Source organism: Gobio gobio (genome assembly GCF_949357685.1).
Source record: "Gobio gobio genome assembly, chromosome: 19".
Classification (NCBI taxonomy): Eukaryota; Metazoa; Chordata; class Actinopteri; order Cypriniformes; family Gobionidae; genus Gobio; species Gobio gobio.
This window is the reverse complement of record NC_137112.1, coordinates 35410887-35435790: the sequence shown is the minus strand read 5'-3', so window position 1 is coordinate 35435790 and position 24904 is coordinate 35410887. Positions and strand designations below refer to the sequence as shown.

Sequence of the window (24904 nt, the reverse complement as noted above, 5' to 3'; positions counted from 1 at the left end):
ATATATATATATATATATATATATATATATATATATATATATATATATATATATATATATATATATATATATGTTATTATATATATATATAATAACATAGTATACATTTATTATATAATAAAATAACAAATGCATTTTATATAATATTTTTTTTATACATACCTATATATTTTAATAAATCAATTGTTATGTAATTGTCATTTAATAAAATAAATTAAATATGATATAATACATATTTAAAATATAAATAATCTTTAAAATTTAATATAATTTTTAAAAAGTAATCACTAATAGCAAGTAGCAGCCAAAATCAGTTTTATATAATAACAGCAGACAAAGTCATCAACACCATCAGTATGACTCAGCAGATAGATAAACATTACTGTCATAATCAGAATCTTTAACCAATAATCTCTTCATTTCCTGGGAACGATTACTGTCTGCCACAGCGATGCACTTGCCACAAATACAACATCCAATAAAATGATTGGATCTGGACAAATCACAAGCCTAAATCATTTCAGAACTATGAAACTTCCCTCCCAAAAATCTGCACTATTGGTAGTTTATTGAAGTTTCTGCAAGACAAGACCTTTTTGTGGGAATACAAAAAAGACCAAAATTAGTTCTCATAGACTAAGATTTGTAATGTGACAAATAGATACAACTCAAATATCCTCAAATTTAACAGAAAATTAGCTCGATAAGCCAGATCCACATCAAGATGTTGGGTCTGGGAACTCACCATTGACAGGGCTCAGTCCGAGGGGCGGGATAAACGGTTGCCTTTCAAATTCCCTCTGCACGCAATAGGATAGCGCTACAACCAATCAGAGCAACGAAGAGGGTGAAGCGGGGCTAAACTTTTGCCGTATTCGGCCGGCAAGACTCAGAACACATCTTCCTTTTTTAAGAATGACTTAAGTGCCGTTCTTTGTCCTTTTCTCAAAGAAAAGCTTCGTCTTCCAGAGTCGCGGTCAAAGCCGATTCGAAAGGCTGCTGTTCGCCAGCTTCTTTGTTTTCAAGTAGCACGCGGAACCGCCATAACTCTGCCGTCATTATGTTAAGCCAACCCACCAACTCTATACACGATGTGATTGGCCTGACTAGAGTTTGTTTTTTCCAGTTCGCAAGCCAACGGAGAGTTTCTAGACGACCCTGGCTGCAAATTAGATTTGCTGCCGCTAGGTGTGCGTCTAGATTTCTAGGCTAACAGAAAAGGGTCTACTCTTAAAAATAAAGGTCTTTTTATTGGCATCAATGGTTCCATTAATAACTTTTAACATTCACAGAACCTTACCATTGCCCAAAAGATTCTTCATAGTGGAAAATACTATTCATATTATTAAAATGGTCTTTACACTAAGAACAAACTGGTTCTTTTAGGAACAGTTGACCAAAAAATGTTTCTTCTATGGCATCACTGTGAAACCCCCCTTTTGGAAACCCCCTTTTTTGAGTGTAGTGTTGGCTAGTCACTGTTTTTTTAGGCCAGACTACCTACTTGTGAAGAACAAGTGACACACATTATAAATAACAAGATGCTGTTTTTTTATTGAGTCAACAACTGCACTTCTAGCTGAGTAAGAGGAGATCTAAAGACCAAGGTCAGCCAGACCCTTAGTTTGTTTTAATGAGAGACTTGTATGAGCTACTCCCAACATGCTTATAGTCCATCATTATTTTGAGATGTTGAGGCCATGATGTCAACCACTTTTGTCTAAACTCTTATATAATACACAATCCCTTTGTTAGTTTACTGATTGTGGAAGATAAGTCCTTGCTAAGAGAGGCATTGTTCAAAATTGTTGAGAGAGATCCCTATCTTAATTGCTCTTCAAAATACAATCTACTCCCTACGTTGATTTCTTACGGCATTTAAAGCAGCTGATGAGTGATTTTCCAAAACAGACCTTTCACTCACTAATACAGTACACTAAATATAGGTGAAGTAAAATTCACTCATTTACACAATGTACTAAAAACAATGTACTGAAAACGGAAAGGTTTTTCCTTTCCATTTTTTTGCATACAGACGACAAAGTTGTTCAAATGATCCCTGTTCACACATATCCGTGAAAATGACTAAAAACGCTGCATTATGCTGCCAGGCCAATAGTTGGCAAAGACACTTTTTAAACACTACGTGCCTATATATCGAACACGTAATACACATGTGCACGTCATCGTTTTCACAAATTAGCATTTTTGTAGTTTACACAGAGATGATAACGGTATTGTTTACAAAAACTTGCACTTTGAAACCCGTTTTCAGGCCCCCAAAATGCTGTTGTTGTGTAAATGAATGGCCAAAACGCATGAAAAGTTTTCTGTATTAAGATGAAAACGGTGTTGTGTAAATGGGCCCTAAATTTCACAAAACACTATGTTCCAATAATCTTTATCAATTTTTACATTGCATTCGCATGATGCCCTGTTTGTTTACGAAAAATATGCACAACAGGCATAACGTGAAATGGAACAAATAACGCAGGTCTAACAAAAAAAGAAACAAACAAACAAAAGGAGGAAAGTCCCAAGCATTCCTGGTTGTCCAACTGCACTCCCAGATAAGCTAAAAAACTTCAATAAAGTGAAGTCTGCACTGACCAACAAGTCAAACTTTGGTGTGAATGTGCATGAAATTGGCGTCAGAAAAATGTTGCATTATTCCCTCCCCCCCCTCCCCAAAACCTCATATGGGGTTCGTATTTTAAATGCCCTGCTTCAGAGACTTTGTTGAATATTTTTCTTTCAGAAAGAGTCATGGCAGCTTTTCTACACTGTCTGTCAGCTCAGAATAGAGAATTACTGCTCCAACTCACATATTTCAGAGGGAACAAAAAGAACCAGAGGTGCATTGAGAATAAAGGGCAATTTCTCAAGGACAGTAAAGCAGTAAGACACATTGGCAAAAGCCCAAACACACAGGCCTACTCATATTTCTTATAGCAAATGGCTACATGAGCAGAAGAACACGATTGGTCAGATTTCTAATCCTGGTGCATGAACGTGGACTTGAAACGAGAAGGTCCTTGGTAATTGCAGTGTTTTCTGAAGCATTGTGGGCCTATGGGAATTGAGAAATCACTTCTGCTGAGAGCAGCACCCAGTCGCCTGGCTCCGAGAGGCAATAACTGGACCTTTTCAACCGTTCTGTGAAATGATGTATTCTCACGGTGACTTCAAATCATCCTGTCACGCTAGGCATAAGGACAGAGTTTAATAGGGCATCTCATATTTCTCCTAGCTCAAAAGGACCTGAACTTTCGGTTTTCTTCATTTCATAGCATGCTGATATAGAAAATCCATGCCAATTACAAAGACTATGCAGCTTGTAATTTTCTGGTGTGATAAAATCTATGTGCGTAATGTCATTGGATGATTATTGTATGCCAGACAGTTTCCCAATGGCTTTAAATTGAGTTTTGTGGCTTTTAGTTCATGTCTGGTAGCATTGAGGCTATATGCAATTGTGTACTTTTAGCAGATATGCACAATAATTCAAAAGAAAGTTTTATTAAAAACTATATTAATACTTTTAATCATCAAGGACGCGTGAAATTGATCAAAAGTGGCAGTCAAGACACTTATAATTCTATAAAAGATTTCGGTAACACTTTACAATAAGGTTTCATTTGTTAGTTAACTAACATGAACTAACCATTAACAATACATTTGTTACGGTGTTTGTTAATCTTTGTTAATAAAAATCCAGCGGTTCATTGTTTGTTCACAGTGCATTAACTAATGTTAACAAATACAACTTTTGATTTTAATAATGTATTAGTAAATGTTGAAATTAACATTAACAAATATTAATAAATGCTGTAGAAGTGCAGTTCATTATTGGTTCATGCTAACTAATGTAGTTAACTAATTTATTGAAAAGTGTTACCAAGATTTCTATTTCAAACAGATGATGTTCATTGGGAAAAAATGCATCATGTTTTCCACAAAAATATTAAGCAGCACAACTGTTCAGGATATTAGAATGATTTCTGAAGGATCTTGTGACACTGAAGACTGGAGTATTGATGTTGAAAAATCAGCTTTGTTAAATAATAAATTACATTTTAAATTAAAATATATTAAAATAGAAAACAGTTTTTTTTAATTGTAATACTATTTCACAATATTTCGTTTTTTACTGAATTTTTGTCCAAATAAATGCAGTCTTGGTGAGCACAACATTTTGAATGGTATTGTCTTTCTCTTCTGGCAAAATAAGCCAACAATATTGATGACTCACCCAGCATTCTGTCATATACAAATGTTTTTCCAAATAAATGCTCTCTGAGAAAGCAAACTTTGCCTGTCATGATGCCTTTAAATGTCAAATTATTTGATGTTTCGAACAGTGTATTCACCCAGAAGTCTAGTAAAATACACTGTCACATGTGAACGCACAAAACAGATCCATAAGAGAGGAAGTGCAAATTCAAATCCATACATCCCAACTCTTTCATGTGTACTGATACACTGTCAAGAACATACTTTGTCAGGGGACGTGTCACATCCTTGATCAAATAGTATTTTTCAGCTCTTTCAACTGAAACAAGCATGACAATTTGGTCCCAGTCCTATCCAACATGAACAAAAAAAAGCCCAAGCAAGAAGCAAGCTCACATTCAGTTCAATCTTTCATATAAAGGAGGAACCTACTCTACAACAGACTCTCCTGTAATATTTATCACAATTGAGAAATGTGATCACACTAAACCTGTGATTGACATCCACTGACTCTCTCAGTGATTTCTTTTGTGCGATTTTAGGCCGTGCTGATGTTTCAAATGATGCTGTTGGAAACTCTTTTGGACATTTAATCTCCAAGCTCTCCTCCATCAGAGCCCTTTGGACAGAAAATGCTGCCTGTATACGGCCTTGTGTGCTTCTTTGATGTAAGATGATTGATCACTCATGTCTGTGGACATACTGTTACAGACCTCAGCAACGGATATGCATAATTCAGCATAGTTGCGCTGTAAGCATGATAAAAACATGAATTTCTATTTTTTTTCCCATGGAAACTAAGCTGAAAACATGGGTCATTTATAAGGTGTTACAGTTATGATGTCACTACATTAGCATATGACCACCCATATCAACATATAAATTAAATATTAAGGCCTATACAGTATTCAGCAAGATGGTAGGAGCATTGTTACCTACTGCAGATGTTAAAGGGTTAGTTCACCCAAAAATGAATATTAGCCCATAATTTACTCACCCTCAAGCCATCCTAGGTTTATATGACATTCTTCCGAACACAATCAGAGTTATTTAAAAAAAAAAAATTCCAAGCTTTATAATGGCAGTGAATGTTGCTCTGTTTTTGAAGTCCATAAAAGTGCATCTATATCCATCATAACTGCTCCACACGGCTCCGGGGGGTTAATAAAGGCCTTCTGAAGTGAAGCGATGCGTTTGTGTAAGGAAAATATCCATATTTAAAAGTTTATAAAGTAAAAACTTCCGACGGACCGTCTTCTGTATTCAATTTACGGAAAAGGTGTAATGCCTCTGGCCTCTCACAGTTCAAAATGCTTACACTACGTCTGACGAGCGTAACTGGTGTGCAATGTCGTCAGACGTAGCGTAAGAATTTTGAACTGCGCAGTGTTTTTTCCTTAATCCTTACACAAACGCATCGCTTCAGAAGGCCTTTATTAACCCCCCGGAGCCGTGTGGAGCAGGCGTTACACTTTTTGAGACTTAAGTGTAAATGCCCACTGCTGTGATTGCCTGACATTTAGATTGTGTCATGAAAGGTTGTAGTGATGAGCATTGTACCAAATCACAGACACGTTGAGCGCATGAATGCAGCGATCTCGTCATTGTAACTCGATTTCTGCACACGTACCAATGCTCATAACTAACAGTGAAAACACAATGTAAATAAGATATTCGTTGAATGTTACGTGAGTTTTGGCGAGAGTCCAGGTTGTAAAGGGAGTGTTCTTTGATCGTTTTCCATATATATAATTTAATCACAATTTAAATAACAGATTATTTTCATCCTACTACAAAGAGAAACAATGTGAAGCTGACCGTTTAGTCACTGGTTTGATTTACTGACACAGTAACATCTGACTGTGTACATGAATGGGTCACATGGGTCCCATTCATATCAGAAATCACTGGTCAAATCAGGCATTAGAATTAGCACGGTTACTTACATGTCGTCGTATTACTGTTGGGTCCATACTGCAAAAGTCTGTCTGCAAAACTGGCCCCCGAAATTGTGACTGATTTACCAAAGAATCCACAGTGAAAGGTACCGCACACAAATAGATAATGCTCAACTGAGACATTCACAATGTGGAAAATAAATAACCACATTCCTAGCATTAGAATCCTTTGGAAGGTAATGTTATTTTTAGTCCATTCGTCTCTCCTCGTCATCTCACTAACACACCAATGGGCGGGGCCAAAGTTGCAATGATGAAGTAGGCATTGATTTTCTTCTGCAGAGGTGGTTTTTCACCCATCTGTCATAGATTGGCACATACCACAATGAGTCGTTATCTGGCCGTGGTAACAATAAAAGATGTTTTTGGATTAACATGGAAGTTCCCTTTCAGTCGGTCACGTTCGACATACGTCGGAACTGACCGACGAATCAGATCCCCAATTCGTCGGTCAGTTCCGACGTACGTCTCCATTCCCTCCTTCAGGGAACGAGAGTTACATACATAACCGAGACGTTTTCAGTTCTGAAACTTACAGGATATTATAGTATGATATATATTTTTTAGTTAGATTATACATTATAGTATGATGACCTCTTATACTGTATGTCAAAAGTTCATTTCTCAGTTCATGACCCCATTTAATAATATAAGGAAGATACACTTTCCCAGCAGAAAGCAAAAGTTTTGGGGTCGATTAGATTTTTCAATGTTTTCGAAAAAAAAAAAAATCTTTCTTTTGAATCTTCCATTTATTGCAGCCCTGGTAAAAAATACTGTAAAAAAAGTAACATTGAGCAGTATTTTTAAAATTAAATATTTTCTATTTTAATAGATTTTAAAATATTTTATTTTATCAGCAGCCATTACTCCAGCTTTCAGTGTCACATCATGATCCTTCAGAAACCGTGAATAAAATGTAATTTGCTTATTTTGTAATATATTTATGTATTATGGACAGAAAAAAAAACAGTAGACATCTTATTCATGGATTAGAGTAAAAGCCAATCATCAGCAGTTTTCATTGGGCAGAATGCAGACTTTGAGGCTGACAAACAAGATTCAATGCATGATGAGGATCACTGCTATTTATCCTAGCACAAAACTCATATTTTCAAGTATGTTGAGAGCATGCATTAGCCACAATGATCTGTTTGTTTGATTCCATATGTTTTGGACTAAACACAGAGGCCATTCATCTCAGAAATCAACACATCTATTGACGTCTCACTCCACAAAACCTTTCTGGCATCAGCTCTTGGGAAAAGCAGCCAACATGATTAAAAGGAAGTATACTTTTTTTTTATATTAAACTGGCCTGATTTGTTAAAAGCCAATAACAGGAATTTGAATTCTAAATTAATACAGTAATAGTGGTGATGATGAGTTACATTGTGTTGCTATATGAGCAAAGAAATTCATCTCGACTTTATTAGACACTTTAAAAGACCAAATCAGTATGGAACTCAGCAAATCCTAAATCAAATTTCTTCAGGTATAAACTGATGGTAAGTTACAGATTAGACTCAAAGATAGGATTTTGGTGCTAGAAGTATGATTCATTATTAATTAATTAAAAATATATCCCTTGTGTTTTATATTCAAGATGTTATTCTCCATGAAATCTCATTGAAAATGATGTTTAGCTTGGGTTAAAGTAATTGATTCCTCCTAAACAAGCTGAATATGGTGCAATAGTGATATTTCAAATGCAGAACAAGAGTGATATTTTGGTGTCGCAGTATAAAAGCAAGTGACATTTCCTTATGCGAGTGTGTTACAGGAACTAACAAATCGTAACACAAACTTAAATGAAGACCCGACTTCCTGCAGTAAGTGTCAGCCTTAAGGGGAAAAATAAATCTCCAGAGCCCCGTCTTTATCATTATCTCTGTATGGCTCTGAGTCTCTTTAATTCTTAAATGCGAACAGAGCCTAGATGCATTTGAATGAGGGGAAGACAGGATCACAAATCACTGCATTACTGCTGGCAGTAAACATTCAGACGTAAAAGAGGATATCAACAAAGTGCTCCAAAGTTCCCACTAAAGCAAGACACCACATGCACATACATACATACATATTAGCACTGGCACCTTTTCATCCCAAGCAAATAGGATTCCCAAGATAGGTTGATTTTGATGCATATTCCTGATTTCCTCTACATGAGGATTTTGACTGCTAATAGTCTATTTTAAATGATGTAGTCACGCAATTAACATATTATACTTGTAATGGAGCTCAATCTTAGAGCACTTAGAGCACACAACTTCAAAATAAAAGTGGTTTTCTTTAATAACTGCCTTGGTTCAAGGAGAAACTGATCCATGAAACTTCACGCAGGCAGTGAGCCCTCAAATACACGTTTAACTCTTCAGTCCTTTAAAAACTCCTATATCGCCATACCCTGGGTTTTAGGCTTATTGGACTAAATCAGTTCTTTCCATCTTTTTTGGTCACAAAAAATGTCCTCATTTTGTTCCAAACTGCAAGTTTCCCATATAGGACGATGTGTATCTCCATTGCAGACATTCATGCTCGGTGGGTGAGATGCACCATGCAACACAAACAGTCCAGGCTGCTACATTTGACTTTAAATTCAATGCACATGTTGGTAATGCCGGTATGTGCAAAACGATAAACCGCTTTCCTGCCAAACATATTATCAGTACAGTATGCCTCGACTTTCCCTGATTATCATACTCATGCAATGCAGAGAGGCAAACTGTTGAGAGCTCCAAGTGTTTCTATCCGGTGAGAGCTGCTTATTTTGAGCAATGGCCAACTGGCATCCTGCAAGATAACCAATTCCTCTCCTTATCTAACTAATTGTGCAATGTTGCCTTTTGGTTGAAGTACTCAGTCACAATGATCTGGGCTGACCCTTCCAGCCTAAGATTTAACTCTTTACTATTATCAGGGAATCCACTTGACTGAGAGTGTAAGCTTTACCAGCACTGTTTTAGGGCATCTTGTCTTGTCTTGGTCAAAAATAGCGAAACAAAAATAGCAGTTCACTAATCTTACAGAGACAAGTATACTGACCGTGCCCGAAAAATTAAAGATAGACTAGACAAAACCGTCTAATCTTGGCAGCCAAACTAAACAATAAGAAATTATGACGGATTGAGTTGTTCTATGCAATTCAAAAGGTTACATCTATCAATTTTATGCAAACAACAGCTTTACATTTGGCAACATTTCATAAAACCTCTGGAACAAAACTGAAACCTCTATATGGGTGATGAATCTCATAAAAACATGTCCAGGTCGCATTTCACCTCAAAATCAAATGAAATACATTATTTTAGCTAAAGAAAATAAAGCCTATTAAGATTGTTTGCATTCTGATTATTTTCATGACAATTCAGCACATCATCTCCTAAATTATCATTACTTTAATGCTTCCAGATGTTTTACTGTTGAGTTTATTTCAGTGGTGATTCTGTTCAAGTTCTTATTATTATAAAACCACCAAATGAGCATTTAAAGACAATGCTTATGCATTATGATAAAATATGTACACTTTTACAATTAAATACTCACTGTAAAAAAACTGATAATGTACTGGCAGAAAATCACCAGGACATTATCCAGTAATTTACGGACATTTCCGTTAACCCTAAAACAAGTTCAAAATTCAAAACACGGATAAAACACCTGTATAAAATAAATACAGAAAATGCCGTCAAATTAATACAGTACATTGTGCCTTATATGGGTTATTTCATCCTTTTAATTTTGTAGTGAAATATGACCTGGACATTCTTGACAGGTTTTGTCACCCATATACACAACATGAGATTTACTGTCCAGAGTATAATATAGTATTATTATAACAGTCTAAAAATGTTGACTATTATAGTCTAACCTCGCCATCTGAACTTGTAAAAAATTTGAAGTCAGTGATTTCGTCAGTAGGCACCGGGACCGTATTGAGTTACGTTGGTGCCTCATTCAAAGGCCCAATTAAATATTTCAGTCCCAGTACAAGTCAAGATGAATTATGCAGACAAAACCTATAAACACCTTTTGGTTCAAAGTCACAAGCCATTTTCCAGTCAACGGTGTGTTTATAGCTAGCAATGTTTTCCGCTAATTGAAGCTTGGAGCGTGCTAAACGACACAAGGGTGTTAGGTGGTGTGTGAGTGAATATGATGACTGAGCGAGGAAGATGTTCCCAGCGGGTGCAGTGTTTGGCTTCGAGATCCAGACGGCCCCCCTGAGTTGAATATTTATGCTCCAACTCACAATTCCTAGGACTAGTAAGAGTCCTTACCATTTGCATGTCGAAATCAAACATGACAGCAAACAGTTTTCCTAAGCGCTGTGTGATACCAGAAATACTTTAATTGGTAACCTGCCATGTAATCTGTGAAAACAAGTCACCATAGACATCTCAAAAGAGGCCTGTTTGTTTTGTCTTGTCGTACCGTGGGGTGCAAGGCCCGGTGTATTCCCCGGCAATGTATTACCGTCATCTTTACACAGCTGTGATTGTCAATGGCAAGTTGCCAAGCACTCGAAATGAGAGTTTATGGTACCAGGTAAATGTCAATTATAAATCACATTAGCATTAATTATGCACTAAAACTCTTCAGCATAACAGTTCAGCACTTGAAACACTGAATAAATGACAAGCAATCGCTTGTTAACTCACCCTCTTCCATCCTAGAATGAGTTCTGAGGGTGTTGTCTGCCTCTTCGTCCTCCTCTCTGGAGTTAAACTGACTGTGGGACTGTTTGTTTGAAGGTGGGCTGGTTGGACTGAACTGAACTGGAGAGTACAACTGCCACTGATGTTTCCTCTCAAGCTCTGTGTTGTGCTCTCCCAAGGTTTGCACATGTTCTGCTCTAGGGTTTGGGTGCTCAAGGGGTTTTATGTGTTCAAAATGAGACTGGTTGTGGTCTACAGAAGGTTCTCTGTGGTCCGCTGAAAGCCTTTTGTGTTCTTCTTCCTGTTCTGTGACTGATTTTCCATCTTCTGCTATGGTTTCGGTAGGGATGGTCACACTTTGCTCAACAGGGCCTGGACTGGTCAGGATATGTTCATTCTGATTACCAATGGCGGACTGAATGCCATCAAGGCTAGTAGTTTCATTGAATACAGCTGCATTTTCCTTTCTAGACTCACTTGTGATGGTTTCATCTTGTTCGGAGACATCTGTTTCCATGGTATTCGGGAGAAGTGAATGAATTTGACTATCTGATATGCCGTCCCAAGTAGTCTCCATTGAAGTTGAGGTTTCCCAAAGCGGAGATGTAGTTTGCTCAATAGTCACTGGAGAGTCAGTAACTGTCTCGCTGTGTGTGGCGTCCTCCTGTGAGGTAAATGTTTCCCCATCAGTAGATTCTGCAGGAAATTCAAGCTGTTCATCATCTGTAAGGCCCTCTTGATTGGTGTTGTCTTTGTAAAGACTAAAGCTCTGGATCTCTGTGGTATCTTTGTGAGTGGAGAATCCCACTCTGTTTGTGGTTTGCACAGGAAGGATGAATTGTTGCCGGTCTGTTTTATATTTCAGAGGGCTGAATAGCTCATTTTTTGGTTTGTCATTATGAACGCTGACTCTCATTCTGTCCGTACTGTCCTTATAGAAAGGAAACTGCGGCCTGTCTGTTGTCGACTTATGAATACCAAGCATCTCTCTCAGCTCTTGCTTGGCTCCCCTGTGCACACCCTGACGGGGGGTAAAATTATCTGAACGAGATACCGAGATGATGGATGACTCCGTAGGAGCTGCAAAATCACGCAGAGATGGAGCTAAGGAATCAGTGGTTGGATAATCATAGTCTTCTTCATCCTCTTCCTTCTCGTCTGCGTTTCTCATACGCAGCTTAAAGGAACGATTGCTATCACTGTGCATGGGAAAGTGTTTGTTAAAGGAACCTCTAGAGCCTTTATGGTTAAAAATGTGTTGTATAGGGTCTCGGTGGTGTCTCTCTGGTGTGCTTTCCTCAGTTGTTGTGGTTAGCATGGGTTTTAAAGCACGGCTTGGGTCACAGTTTGGAATCGGATAGCACATTAGGTTCCCGCCTTCTTTCGGGCAGTGGCATACTTGGCAAGGGTCAATCTGGAATGTGTGTCCAGCTTCGTATTTCTGCTCTGTGTGAATGCATCCAACTCGCTCGCACTGAATGCACCCCTCTGCCGGTTCCGACAATTCTATGCAGTTAGCCGGAATCTCAGGGCATGGAATAAAATGGCAGCTGATCCGTCCACCTCCTTGGGGACAGGAGCATTCAGTACTCCCAAAGTCCACAAAGTACGACTCGCCTTCTGGAACCTTGCCATCTCTGAAGCCAGCACTGATGCAGTCGTAATACTGGTACCCCTCGCACATGCAGCCCGTTTTCACGCAGGTAGCACAACATGCTCCGGTGTCCAAGACTTCTTCCATGCAGTTGTGCAATTCAGGGCAGTCCACACCAGTGCAATCCCTTTGACAAAGGCAGCCGCTTATACTCAGTAAAAACACTAAGTTCAAGAGGCCACGGGCCATTTTGACTTTGTACCTGGTGTGTCAACAGCTGATAAATGTCTCCAGTTCAGTCCACTCCAACCTCTCTAGAGCCCAACCGATCGGCTCTCCTCTTTTGTGAACTGCAAGCTGTCAGAGAAACCTTGAACAAAGAGAGAGAGAGTGAGATGCAAGTTAGAGAGCACTCTGAAAATTTCCTGTGGAGTTCCTCTAGCCAGTCAATGTGTAAAAGCCAACATCTGGCTTCACAGTTGAGCTCACCCTTCTAAGACCATCCCACATTTTAAAATCACAGGGTTGTCCAAGCCTGATCTCATAAGCAAGTTTCCCCTTAATCATGAAGCACAAGCATTCAAGCTCATTACCATTATGGGGCTGCCACACGAATGGTGTATTCAGCGGCATTAGATTTTGTAATATTCCATCAGATGGGATCTTAAAAGCTCCACCACACCATACGATTTCTCTATTATTTTTGATAGCTTTTTCTGATTTGTTTGACATTTATGGGACAACTGTGATTTGCTTCAGTTAGTGCAGGTCTATAATGAAGGAAGTCATACTGAACTCTGATTTGAAAATGGCAAAGCCAACTGAAAGGACTCAATTTGAGGCATTCAGTGCAGACACAAAACCATTTTTGTAGTTGATGAGGTGTTTTGTGGGTTAAACATAGAGGGGATTTGAAATAATTCAGCAAAGCTGTGTTTTTCTGTAGTAGCGATGACTACAGCAGCAGACTACAGCAGTACAAGACTTGTTTCTCGCATTGTAAGCCACTTGTATTGAATTGCTTTCTATTCAGCAGCTGAGAAACACATTCTGTTTACTTTGGAAAACCATTGGAGTCCCGGGGCCCTGAACGTTTAGATTTCATGGCAGATGAAAAGAACTGCTTTAATTGTTTCCAAAAAAGCACGATTAACCTTAATATCTTAAAGTCTGGGCAAAACATTTGTCTCTGCTACATGCCAACATGCCATTTGCAAAAGTCTAGTCTACCGTTTGATTTAAAACAACTGGTCTGGCTAATTATATAACCTGTTTGAAGTGTTGAAGACACAGGTAAATAAGGACAGAATTTATTTTTGGATGACCTGTTTTAAAATCTGGTTGACTTTCTTTCTTATGCAGAACCCAAAAGGTGAAATCTTGAAGAATGTCAATGAATGAGACTTAAAAAAGCAAATTCACAAAGCTACAATAAAAGTGGTCTGTACACTAGGCTATATTCCAAGTGGTGTAAAGGCATATGGTAACTTTATGTAAAAGAGCAAAACTTGGTATCTGATCTAGCCGTTTATCGCATTTATTAGAGAAGTAGCATTCATGAATCAGTGATTTCAGTCTGATCTTTTTAATTCAATCAAATTCACAGAACTGATCTGGATTTGTTCATGAATCAGATTGATCCAGTTCTCTAGGTCAACTCACTGAGTGTGTGCAATGCCGTGGTTAACAGATTATTGGATATAAAGATTATTGAATACCTACTTAAATTAGGGTCTGTTTTTACCACAGATTGCGCATTAGTTGTGTGGAATACTTTAAATCTTTACAATGTATCTTTTAGTCTTCAAAACTTCTATATGTTCTACAGGAGAAAGATATTCATGTTTGGAACGAAATGAGGGTGAATAAATGATGAAAGAATTTTTTTTGGGGGGGTGAACTATCCCTTTAACTGTCAATAGAAATAAAACCAATATCCATTTAAATTATATGTGCACTTCACGCATTAAAGCGTCGATTTAAGCATATAAAATGGAATGAGGCAAATTGAATTAGTTAAATAAAAATTAGGCTATAAAACTACAAAGAAGAGTGCATGTGCCTCATAAAAAAAAAATACCATGGTAACCACAGTTTCCGCCAAACCAGATAAAAAAGTGGTAATTGGCCACAACACTGTCATCAAAAGAAAATAAATGAATTGACAGGAATATTCTGAACGTTTTAAAAACTACTTGAAGATTCAATATTGAACTAGTATTATTTTATTTAGTGTACAATAGCCATCTGGTAGCCTATTTTGGCGAAATCTGTGATTACCATGGCAAAATGTGGTAAGAGCTGTCAGTAACAAATGTAGATGAAAGCCACTTCAAGCGCGCGCTCAAGCACTATCAGCACGAGTTCTGCTTCAGTTCAATAGTCTATCTACTGGAACATAAAACTTGTTTTTGGTCATTTTTGAGCATCGAATTTTTTAAATAATAGCCTACACGGCTTTTGTTGACGTTACTAAATGAAAAACGTTAAAAAAAAATAAATAATAAAAAAACGTTTTACCTTGCTGGAGTCATGTTCTTCCGCGCGTCCATGGGTTAGAAGTTCCAGCCAACTAACTTGCCTTTTCAAGCATACACAGTGCAGCTTAGTGTGCGTTGAGAAGTGTAAAGGGGAGGGACAAAGTTACAGACCTCCATATGTACGGTGCCTACTTTCTGAAGCAGACCATTCATACAGTACAACCTTAACATAAGAACAATTTCTGCTGTTTGCATCTTAAGCATCAGACTATTACTAGTTTATCAGATGCTAGTATTTTGAAAACACCACAGTATTTAAATTGAAAGTGCATTCATTTAGTAATAGTCCATTAACATGCATGTCTTTAGAATATAATTTTCCTTCTAGCAAAAAGATCACCTGTCCATCTGTAGTACAGTATGTGAATACACAGTAAAACTCTACCTTGCATGATGGACTCCCAAAATGCCCTATATAAATATATATATAATATATAAATATAAATATATATATATATATAAATATATATATATATATATATATATATATATATATATATATATATATATATATATATATATATATATATATATATATATATATATATATATATATATATATATATATATATATATATATATAGAGTGTATATATATATATATATATATATATATATATATATATATATATATATATATATATATATATATATATATATATATATATATATATATATATATATATATATATATATATATATATGTATATATATAGATAGAGTGGACAGGCAATCTTAGTATTACTCTTAAATACAGGCTGAAGAGTCACATATCCAACTCTAGGTATGTCCGTAAAGCTCAGCTGGGTTTCCCAAACACTTGTGTGAAATTCCTTACACCACAAACAAACCAAACTCTGGAGAGTTCATCACTACATATAGGAGTTGGTTTTGTTTACCTTGTTAAATTGTTGCTTTTGCTCTCAGGTTTTCCCCCTTCAAAGCCAAGCCTGCTTTGGGCTTTTGGAAATCGACACCATGACGAGCTTGTTGTATGTCTTCGACACTGTTTTAAAGGACCTGACATGTACCTCTTAGGAGCAGGGGTCATCCTTGTTCAAACAAAGACATTGTGCCTACATCGTCACTCAGGTTTGTGTCTTCCACCTGATAATTTGATTCATTTACATTTAAAATGCATTTAAACCAGGTTTGGGGAAAGTTACTTTTATAAAAGTAATGCATTACGATATTGCATTACTCCCTGAAAAAGTAACTAATTGCGTTATGGAAAGTAATGCGTTATGTTACTTTTGTCTTACTTTTTTTCTCACCTGGGCTGGGCTGGGATTGCTTGATTGTTTTTTAATAGCAAAAAAATATATATATTTTTGGGAAATGTAAAGGGCCTTTCACACCAAAAAAAATTAATAAGCCATAGGCTGAAGGAAATGCAAGTTAGAGTTCAAACAAACCTTTTAGCTGTGCTGCCATTCTGGTTTGCAGAAGAATAGGACGCAGGAGAAGACAGTTCAACACTATTACAAATGAACAAAAAAAAAAAAATGAAACATGTAATGTTCAACTAAAGTCATTTTTGCTTATTCATATGGTTGAACTGGATCATCAAAGGTTAGCAGCAAAGACATTGCTTAATAAAGTGATATTAAATATATAAAGTATATTTGTACCATTTAACATATTTAACTATTGCAGGTTTGTGTTATATTCTATATTATATTGTGTTATATTCTGAGTTTGCATTTCACAGTTTTTATTCATTTTGAGGAATACTGAATCTTTTTTTTTTGCAAATGAGATGCATGATACAACTACAAAAACCATCATGGCGTACACAATACCTCTGTAGTTTCTCTCAACATGGGGACAGAAGAGTTTACTTATTTGAAAAACTAACTTAGATATTTGGTTTTTGTACATTTAAAAGTAATGCATTACTTTACTGGCTACTTGAAAAAGTAATCTGATTACATAACTTGCATTATTTGTAATGTTACCCCCAACACTGCTTAACACACATGTATGTTACCATGCATTATTCCTTCACCATGCATGTCCACTATTCAGTGTGTTTGATCAGTGGTGAATTCCCTCTGACAGTAATTTGCAGCTAAAAAGCCATCTGAATTCATTCATTATCAATAAGGAGTTCCAATAAGGATTTCCAATGATATGAGAGACAGGCAACATAGTTGAGAAGATCTTTATGCAACTGAGCAGTAATGCTATGTGAAAACAACCAATGGAATTAAAGACAGTGATTTGCCATGTGATATGAAACAGCTGAGAAGAAGTCACAGCACAAACCTGGCAATCTCTTATGATTTATTCTTATGATTTATTTAGTCTGCACTCCCATTAGTTGTCTGCTCATCAGGTCACTCAGCTGGCTTTAGAAGTACTATTGTGCACTCATATGAGGCCTGTCCAAAACAATCAAATTGCATGACATCATCAAAAGAGTAATATGAAATTATTCAGTGATTAAAATTCCTCAGGAGAACTTTGTGATCTAGATGTGTTTCTCTAGGGTCTCAACGAAGAAATCCACAAAGTCCACATTTAATTTTCTGTATTACACCATGAAATTCATAGGCTATGAAATTCAGGCAGGAAGAAGAAATTGTCCTAGATTTCCAATCTCAAGTGTTTACGGGCCAATACACAATGCAGTCCAAATACACCTGAAATCTTTATATATGGGTAAGTTCACCTTAAAATGAAAATAATGTCATTTATTACTCACCCATGCCGTTCCACACCTGTAAGACCTCCGTTCATCCTCGGAAATCCGAGGGCTCAGAGAGGCCTCCATAGGGGGAAAAGCAATTTACACTCTCAAGATCCATTAATTAACTAAAAACATATTTAAAGCAGTCCATGTGAGTACAGTGGTTCAATATTAATATTATAAAGCGACGATAATATTTTTGATGCGCCAAAAAACCTAAATAACGACTTATATAGTGATAACCGATTTCAAAACACTGAATCTTCGGAATGTATCGAATCAGCGAGTCGATTCAGCGGTTCGCTCCAAAGCTTCATACAGCTGTTTTGAAATCGGTTATCACTATATACAGGTGCTGGTCATATAATTAGAGTATCATCAAAAAGTTGATTTATTTCACTAATTCCATTCAAAAAGTGAAACTTGTATATTATATTAATTCATTACACACAGACTGATATATTTCAAAAGTTTATTTCTTTTAATTTTGATGATTATAACTGACAACTAGGAAAATCCCAAATACAGTATCTCAGAAAATAAGAATATTGTGAAAAGGTTCAATATTGAAGACACCTGGTGCCACACTCTAAGCAGCTAATTAACTTAAAACACCTGCAAATGACTTTAAATGGTCTCTCAGTCTAGTTCTGTAGGCTATACAATCATGGGGAAGACCGGTGACTTGAAAGTTGTCCAATAGACGACCATTGACACCTTGCACAAGGAGGGCAAGACACAAAAGGTCATTGCAAAAGAGGCTGGCTGTTCACAGAGCTCTGTGTCCAAGCACATTAATAGAGAGGCGAAGGGAAGGAAAAGATGTGGTAGAAAAAAGTGTACAAGCAATAGGGATAACCGCACCCTGGAGAGGATTGTGAAACAAAACCCATTCAAAAATGTGGGGGAGATTCACAAAGAGTGGACTGCAGCTGGAGTCAGTGCTTCAAGAACCACGTCTCACAGACGTATGCAAGACATGGGTTTCAGCTGTCGCATTCCTTGTGTCAAGCCACTCTTGAACAACAGACAGCGTCAGAAGCGTCTCGCCTGTGCTAAAGACAAAAAGGAAAAAAAGTGGTCCAAAGTTATGTTCTTTAATGAAAGTAAATTTGCATTTCCTTTGGAAATCAGGGTCCCAGCGTCTGGAGGAAGAGTGGAGAGGCACACAGTCCACGTTGCTTGAGGTCCAATGTAAAGTTTTCACAGTCAGTGATGGTTTGGGGTGCCATGTCATCTGCTGGTGTTGGTCCACTGTGTTTTCTGAGGTCCAAGGTCAACTCAGCCTTATACTAGGAAGTTTTAGAGCACTTCATGCTTCCTACTGCTGACCAACTCTATGGAGATGCAGATTTCATTTTCCAATAGGACTCGGCACCTGCACACAGTGCCAAAGCAACCAGTACCTGGTTTAAGGACCGTGGTATCACTGTTCTTAATTGACCAGCAAACTCGCCTGACCTTAACTCCATAAAAGATCTATGGGGTATTGTGAAGAGGAAGATGCGATATGCCAGTCCCAACAATGCAGAAGAGCTGAAGGCCACTATCAGAGCAACCTGGACTCTCATAACACCTGAGCAGTGCCACAGACTGATCGACTCCATGCCACGCCGCATTGCTGCAGTAATTCAGGCAAAAGGATCCCCAACTAAGTATTGAGTGCTGTACATGCTCATACTTTTCATGTTCATACTTGTCAGTTGGCCAAGATTTCTAAAAATCCTTTCTTTGTATTGGTCTTAAGTAATATTCTAATTTAATGAGATACTGAATTTGGGATTTTCCTTAGTTGTCTGTTATAATCATCAAAATTAAAATAAATAAACTTTTAAAATATATCAGTCTGTGTGTAATGAATGAATATAATATACAAGTTTCACTTTTTGAACGGAATTAGTGAAATAAATCAACTTTTTGATGATATTCTAATTACATGACCAGCACCTGTAACTCTTCATTTAGTTTTTTTTTTTTTGCACACAAAAGTATTCTCTTCGCTTTATAATATTAATATTGAACCACTGTACTCACATGGACTGATTTAAATATGTTTTTAGTACATTAATGGATCTTGAGAGTGTAAATTGCTTTGCCCCTTATGGAGACCTCACTGAGCCATCGGATTTCAACTAAAATATCTTAATTTGTGTTCGGAAGATGAACGGAGGTCTTAAGGGTGTGGAACGGCATGAGGGTGAGTAATAAATTACATTATTTTCATTTTTTGGGTGAACTAACCCTTTAACATCCTGACTAGTTCAAGACATCCATAAACAATTTCAATCAATTTATTTGACAAAGCAAATACTATTTTTCTATATGGAAAAGCCTACAAAAACATTGATTTCCTGCTTACATTTGATGTATTTTAACATAACAGATTTAAATACAAATAAAAACAAAACTATAAAAGATAAAAATGGATAATAATTATAATTCCCAATATGTTGATCAATTTAAATAATTTTGAATAAAATAGCAACGTGGTACACTTTAAATAGTCCAGTTTGATTTGATTTTGTTAAACCTTTAAAACAGAAATTTTAATCGATAAATTAAATGCCTAATCATGATAAACGTCATGTTTTTTTTTCAGTTCCAGTTTAAAGAATGAACAAACTAATGGATTTAATTTATGAAACGCAATTCCTATAACCAATCTCGCACAAATTGTTGCAATTTAGCACAAGACTTGTTTTACATTTTGCACAAAAATTCAGGTCTGAAGGGGTACTTGTGTTGTGGCATTAGTGATGGGGTCGGTTGGGGGGATTGTGCACAAGACACAGTAAGTCTGGGAAACACTTTTTAAACAATTATTTCCACTGTTCGAAGCCAAGCAAAGCATCTTCCATGTTTTACTCAAACAGCCTTTATCTGCTGGGTACCATAAATTTGTCACTTGGTAGGAATTTCAGTGGGTGAGTTTTTTGTCTTTTAATGGGTCTAAATGATGTTGCTCAGGCATTGACCTGATCAGGATTCTGACCCAGGGCTCAAATGAGGCCCCTCTAATGACCAGGCTTTAGGAGAGCAGGGCCGGCTGTCTGCTGCAAAGATAAATGAGTTTTACTCTGATCCTTGTAATTGATACTTCTCTTTCCAGGACTACACTCCTCTAGCAGGCGGATGAGACAGTGAAATTAACACGCTTTCAAATGCATTTAGATGCTCTGTTTTGATTTGCTCAACTGGAGCAAAAAAGGTCCACCGTTAAATGCGCATTAACGCAGGATTAATTCTTGAAGCAAATGGGCCAGAATCCAAAGCACTAATGAACATCTACAAAGCCAACGTGTGCCAGTTAATTCGGGGCACTCAGTGCAATGACATTTATCAAAAATTGTGCGAGTTTGTTTTGTTGTCGCATAATTCGGAATTTTTTGATAATGGTTAAAAGAAGGAAAGGGATACAGTGGAACCGACTTGTTTACAGGAGTACTAGTGAGATTTGTTGGTTTGTTCTCAAGAAGAAATGTATCAGACACAGACCTGACAAGTCAACAAGAGATAGTATGACCCTGGGGGTTCCAAGACAATTCATAACATATTTGTTCACCTGGAAAATGGAGAGATTCTATAAATCTGAGTCACATTGCACTTTCATTAGAAGTTGGTTCATATGAGATGAATGTGAATCATGCGGTCTCCTTGACTTTTAGGTTGATTTAAAAGAATAAAATACCTTTCAGTGCGGTTTACAACTGCGCAGAATATGGTGGGCCGTTCCCATGTGCATTATGTGTGCATAAAAGCCAATTGTTCAGCATGGAGGAGAGCATCTGGGACTGCTATTAGGGCTGCTGTAAACTTCTACCGCTGAGCCTGGATTAATCCATTTATGCAATTATTCTGCAGATCATAAAACCCTGAAGAGAATGAATAAAATAGTTTTCTCAAATCAATTCTGCAGCCACTGTGATAGAAATCAATTTTGTCTGTTTAAAATAAAGGTTACAAATAAGGTCATAGTCTCTGCAATGGCAGCTCTGATTTACTGTATGGTGTTAAAAAAAAAATCATGTTTGGTATAACTCAGTTTATTGATTCTGAAATCAAATCTATAAAGGCATGGGCTATCCGTATTTCCTGTATGCTTTTCAAGCAACATTCAAGCAAAATAAAAGAACTCAAATTTTAAATGTGATGCAATAAAAGTATGTGTACTGCAAAATAATGCAAAGAAACTTCTTTCTTTAGAGTTGTCATCACGGGATTTTGAGCCGGTTCTTTTTACTGAATCAAAAACATACAGCCGACCGGTGTATGGAATGCCAAGTCTACCAAAATTACAAATAATTAAATACATAAATAATTATACAAAGAAATGTAAAAAAAAAAAAAAAAAAAAAAAAAGCAAAAATAATTACATTAATATATAAATAAATATACATAGAAAAGCAAAAAAAACTAAAATAAATAATTATTTATACATTTATTTTCTTATTTATGTATATATTTATTTTTTCCACATTTATTTATTTATTGTTTTATTTATTTATACATTTATTCATTTTTATTTTTATTTATTTCCACATATATTCATTTCTACATTGCTTTATTTTTACAATTATGTATTTTTACATTTCTTTGTCCGTAGGGTAATGAGGAGGGCGTGGTTTACTTCAGACATAGCAATCGAGCTCAGAGTAGGCGAGGGCGAAGCGTTGAGGCCACAGTGACACCTTGTGGTGTGGCCGAAATACAATAAGTATAGCCTACTGACGTTGATACTGTCTGTGATGAATGACTTGGATAGGTATATGGACAAAATCGAACAAATTGGACGGTTATTTATCAAAAACGTACGTGACTAATGTAATTCGATTCACAAACAAATTACTCTTTTGAGTCGATCATTTTTATTGAATCAAAAACACAACAGGACCGTGCAGTCTGACTCTGAACAAATGACTCGAGTCATTTGTTCATATGTGGGTCAAAAAGATGAGTTAGCGGTGATTCATTCACTGAACTGAATCCATCAGAGCATTTACTCAAAGCCGGCCCAAGGCATAAGCGAACTAAGCGGCTGCTTAGGGCCCACTTGGCCACCAGAGATTGAAATCGCAAAATGGCCTTAAACAATTATTGCAATAAATTGCAAAAAGTGTTCTAATATATGCACGGATTGATTCGGCGCCATCGGCTGGACACTATTCGCTTGTTAGTCAGGGTTCAAGGTTCAAAGTCCAAAGAGCGGAAAAATCGGCGCTAAAACGTACTCGTCAGTTGCCCGGTAACCTTTTTATGAATAGACGGATTTGAGAATGTGATATGGTTTAGTTCGAATATTTTGTCTGACGTGCTGCATGTTTTGGACAGAGTAGACAGCATAGCTTCCAGTTTCTCCCTTGAAATGATAAGTTGTGTAGTCTACATTTTGGAAGTTTTTATTTAGAAAATAAAAAGGTTCTTTCTACACAGTTGAAGGGAATACAAAAAATAACATTTTATTTCCGCCAAAATAAAAGCTCTGTTTAATGTTTGAAAGAAATCAACATTTCTTGTTTTTAAAATAAGTCTCTTCTTCTCACCAAGGCTGCATTCATTTGATTAAAAATACAGTAAAAACAGAAATATTGTAAAATAATATTATAATGTAAAACAGCTGTTCTCTATGTGAATATATAGTTAAGTGTCATTTATTCCTGTGATCAAAGCTGAATTTATCATCATAACAGTCTTCAGTGTCACATGATCTTTCACAAATCATTCTATTATGATTTGATGCTCAACAAACATCTATTATTATCAGTGTTGAAAAACGTTTTTAGGATTTTTTTTCAAAGCTTTCTATTTCAGAGAAATGCTGTTATTTTGAACCTTCTATTCATCAAAGAATCCTGGGGAAAAATGAGCATATTCAGCATAAGAGACTACTTAAAAAAAGTACATATCCCAGTGTGAACTGTAGTACTGTAAGACTTACTGTGACTCTTGTGGGTTTGCTACTGTTACAATTAAAAACCGTATAAGGATAAAAACATGACAGGCAGACATGATGTAACCAACACAACTACAACCAATACAATTTATACTGGGTTTGCGAATTATCAAGAATTGACAATAGTCAATCGTATTGGTGGCACCGAGGGGCCCCCAAATAAAATTCTGCTTAGGGCCCCATAAGGGCTCGGGCCGGCCCTGCATTTACTGAATCAACATCGGTCTCGCGCAAGTTATCATTATTTTCAGTGATGTTAACACCGAAATGAAGTTCATTTTGCCAGTATCAATACTGACTTATGTGTAGGCTAAAGTAATAAAGAATAAAAAGAATATATAGTGACTCTTGAGTAATGGATAGGCTGCAGAAACAGAATCAATAATACCATCTGGATGCCAGTTGATGGAGAACAAACCAAATGTTTCTAGTTTGAATTTTTGCCAAGCTTGCACTGAAAAGATGAATTAGCCGTGTGCTATATTTGAAAGGTCCCATTTTGCTTTAATGAAAACTCATGTATAAGGAAGCTGCATGTATTTGATAATAATAATAATAATAATAATAATAATAATAATAATAAAACTTTCTCTTTATAGCTAGGTTAAATCCCAGACTTTTAATATAGACTTTTGGATTCTACTGCATATCTAATATAATCTGTATTATAAGGGAGACAGCCAATGGATAAAGGCGACCTTGGATAATCTCTCATTCACCACTTTATCTTATTATAATGAAAACCTGCAGAAAAAACAGAGTGTCACCCAAAGGTCCCATAATATAGGGGACCACCCAGTGCAGTGATGAACATGTTGGTGTGGCCTACCAATAAGCGGGTTATCTTTGTGATGCAGTGGTGTTAAAGGGCTTGTAAATTGTGGGAAGTATTGAGAAAGCCCAGAGAGAATTAGAAAGGGGGAGAGAAAGGAAGTGGGTGTAGCAGGAGGTTCTGGAATCTTCATCAGCGCCATGCATACTCCATCTGTACCGAGCACTGTGTTTTGGAGTGCTTCTCTTAACAATGTGACAGGTAACCATGGTCCTGACAAAAGCAACCTAATGTACAGCAACAACAGAGGGGAATGGGTAAAAAATAACATAAAAACATATCCTGTGTTTGAAGCGCACCCGTTGACAGGAACCGCTCAGACAAGCATAACATTTTTTCCACTCTGTTAATGCACATGCTTCGCTGATTATGACTGTGGAAGATATTCGTAGGCTCTGACATCCTGTGAAAACCACACACATTAGCGAGCGTGGAAAGTTTGGAAACT

The 24904-nt window shown here is 36.7% G+C and overlaps 1 protein-coding gene across 5 annotated transcripts in view; it reads right to left on the bottom strand.

Annotated features, from left to right (window-relative positions):
• Positions 1 to 15043, bottom strand: part of fbln2 (fibulin 2) — a 79252-nt gene extending 64209 nt beyond the window's left edge. For 3 of the 5 annotated variants that reach the window (XM_079845051.1, XM_079845052.1, XM_079845055.1), the window contains exons 1-2: positions 14964 to 15033; positions 10853 to 12813 (exon numbers count right to left, since the gene is read on the bottom strand). In XM_079845051.1, the coding sequence (XP_079701177.1) occupies positions 10853 to 12692 (1840 nt within the window). In that variant the 5' untranslated portion in view covers positions 12693 to 12813; positions 14964 to 15033. Of the gene's footprint in view, positions 1 to 10852; positions 12899 to 14963 lie in introns of those variants that run through there. The other 2 variants (XM_079845053.1, XM_079845054.1) reach the window with 2 other exon arrangements.
• Positions 15044 to 24904: the final 9861 nt, after the last annotated feature.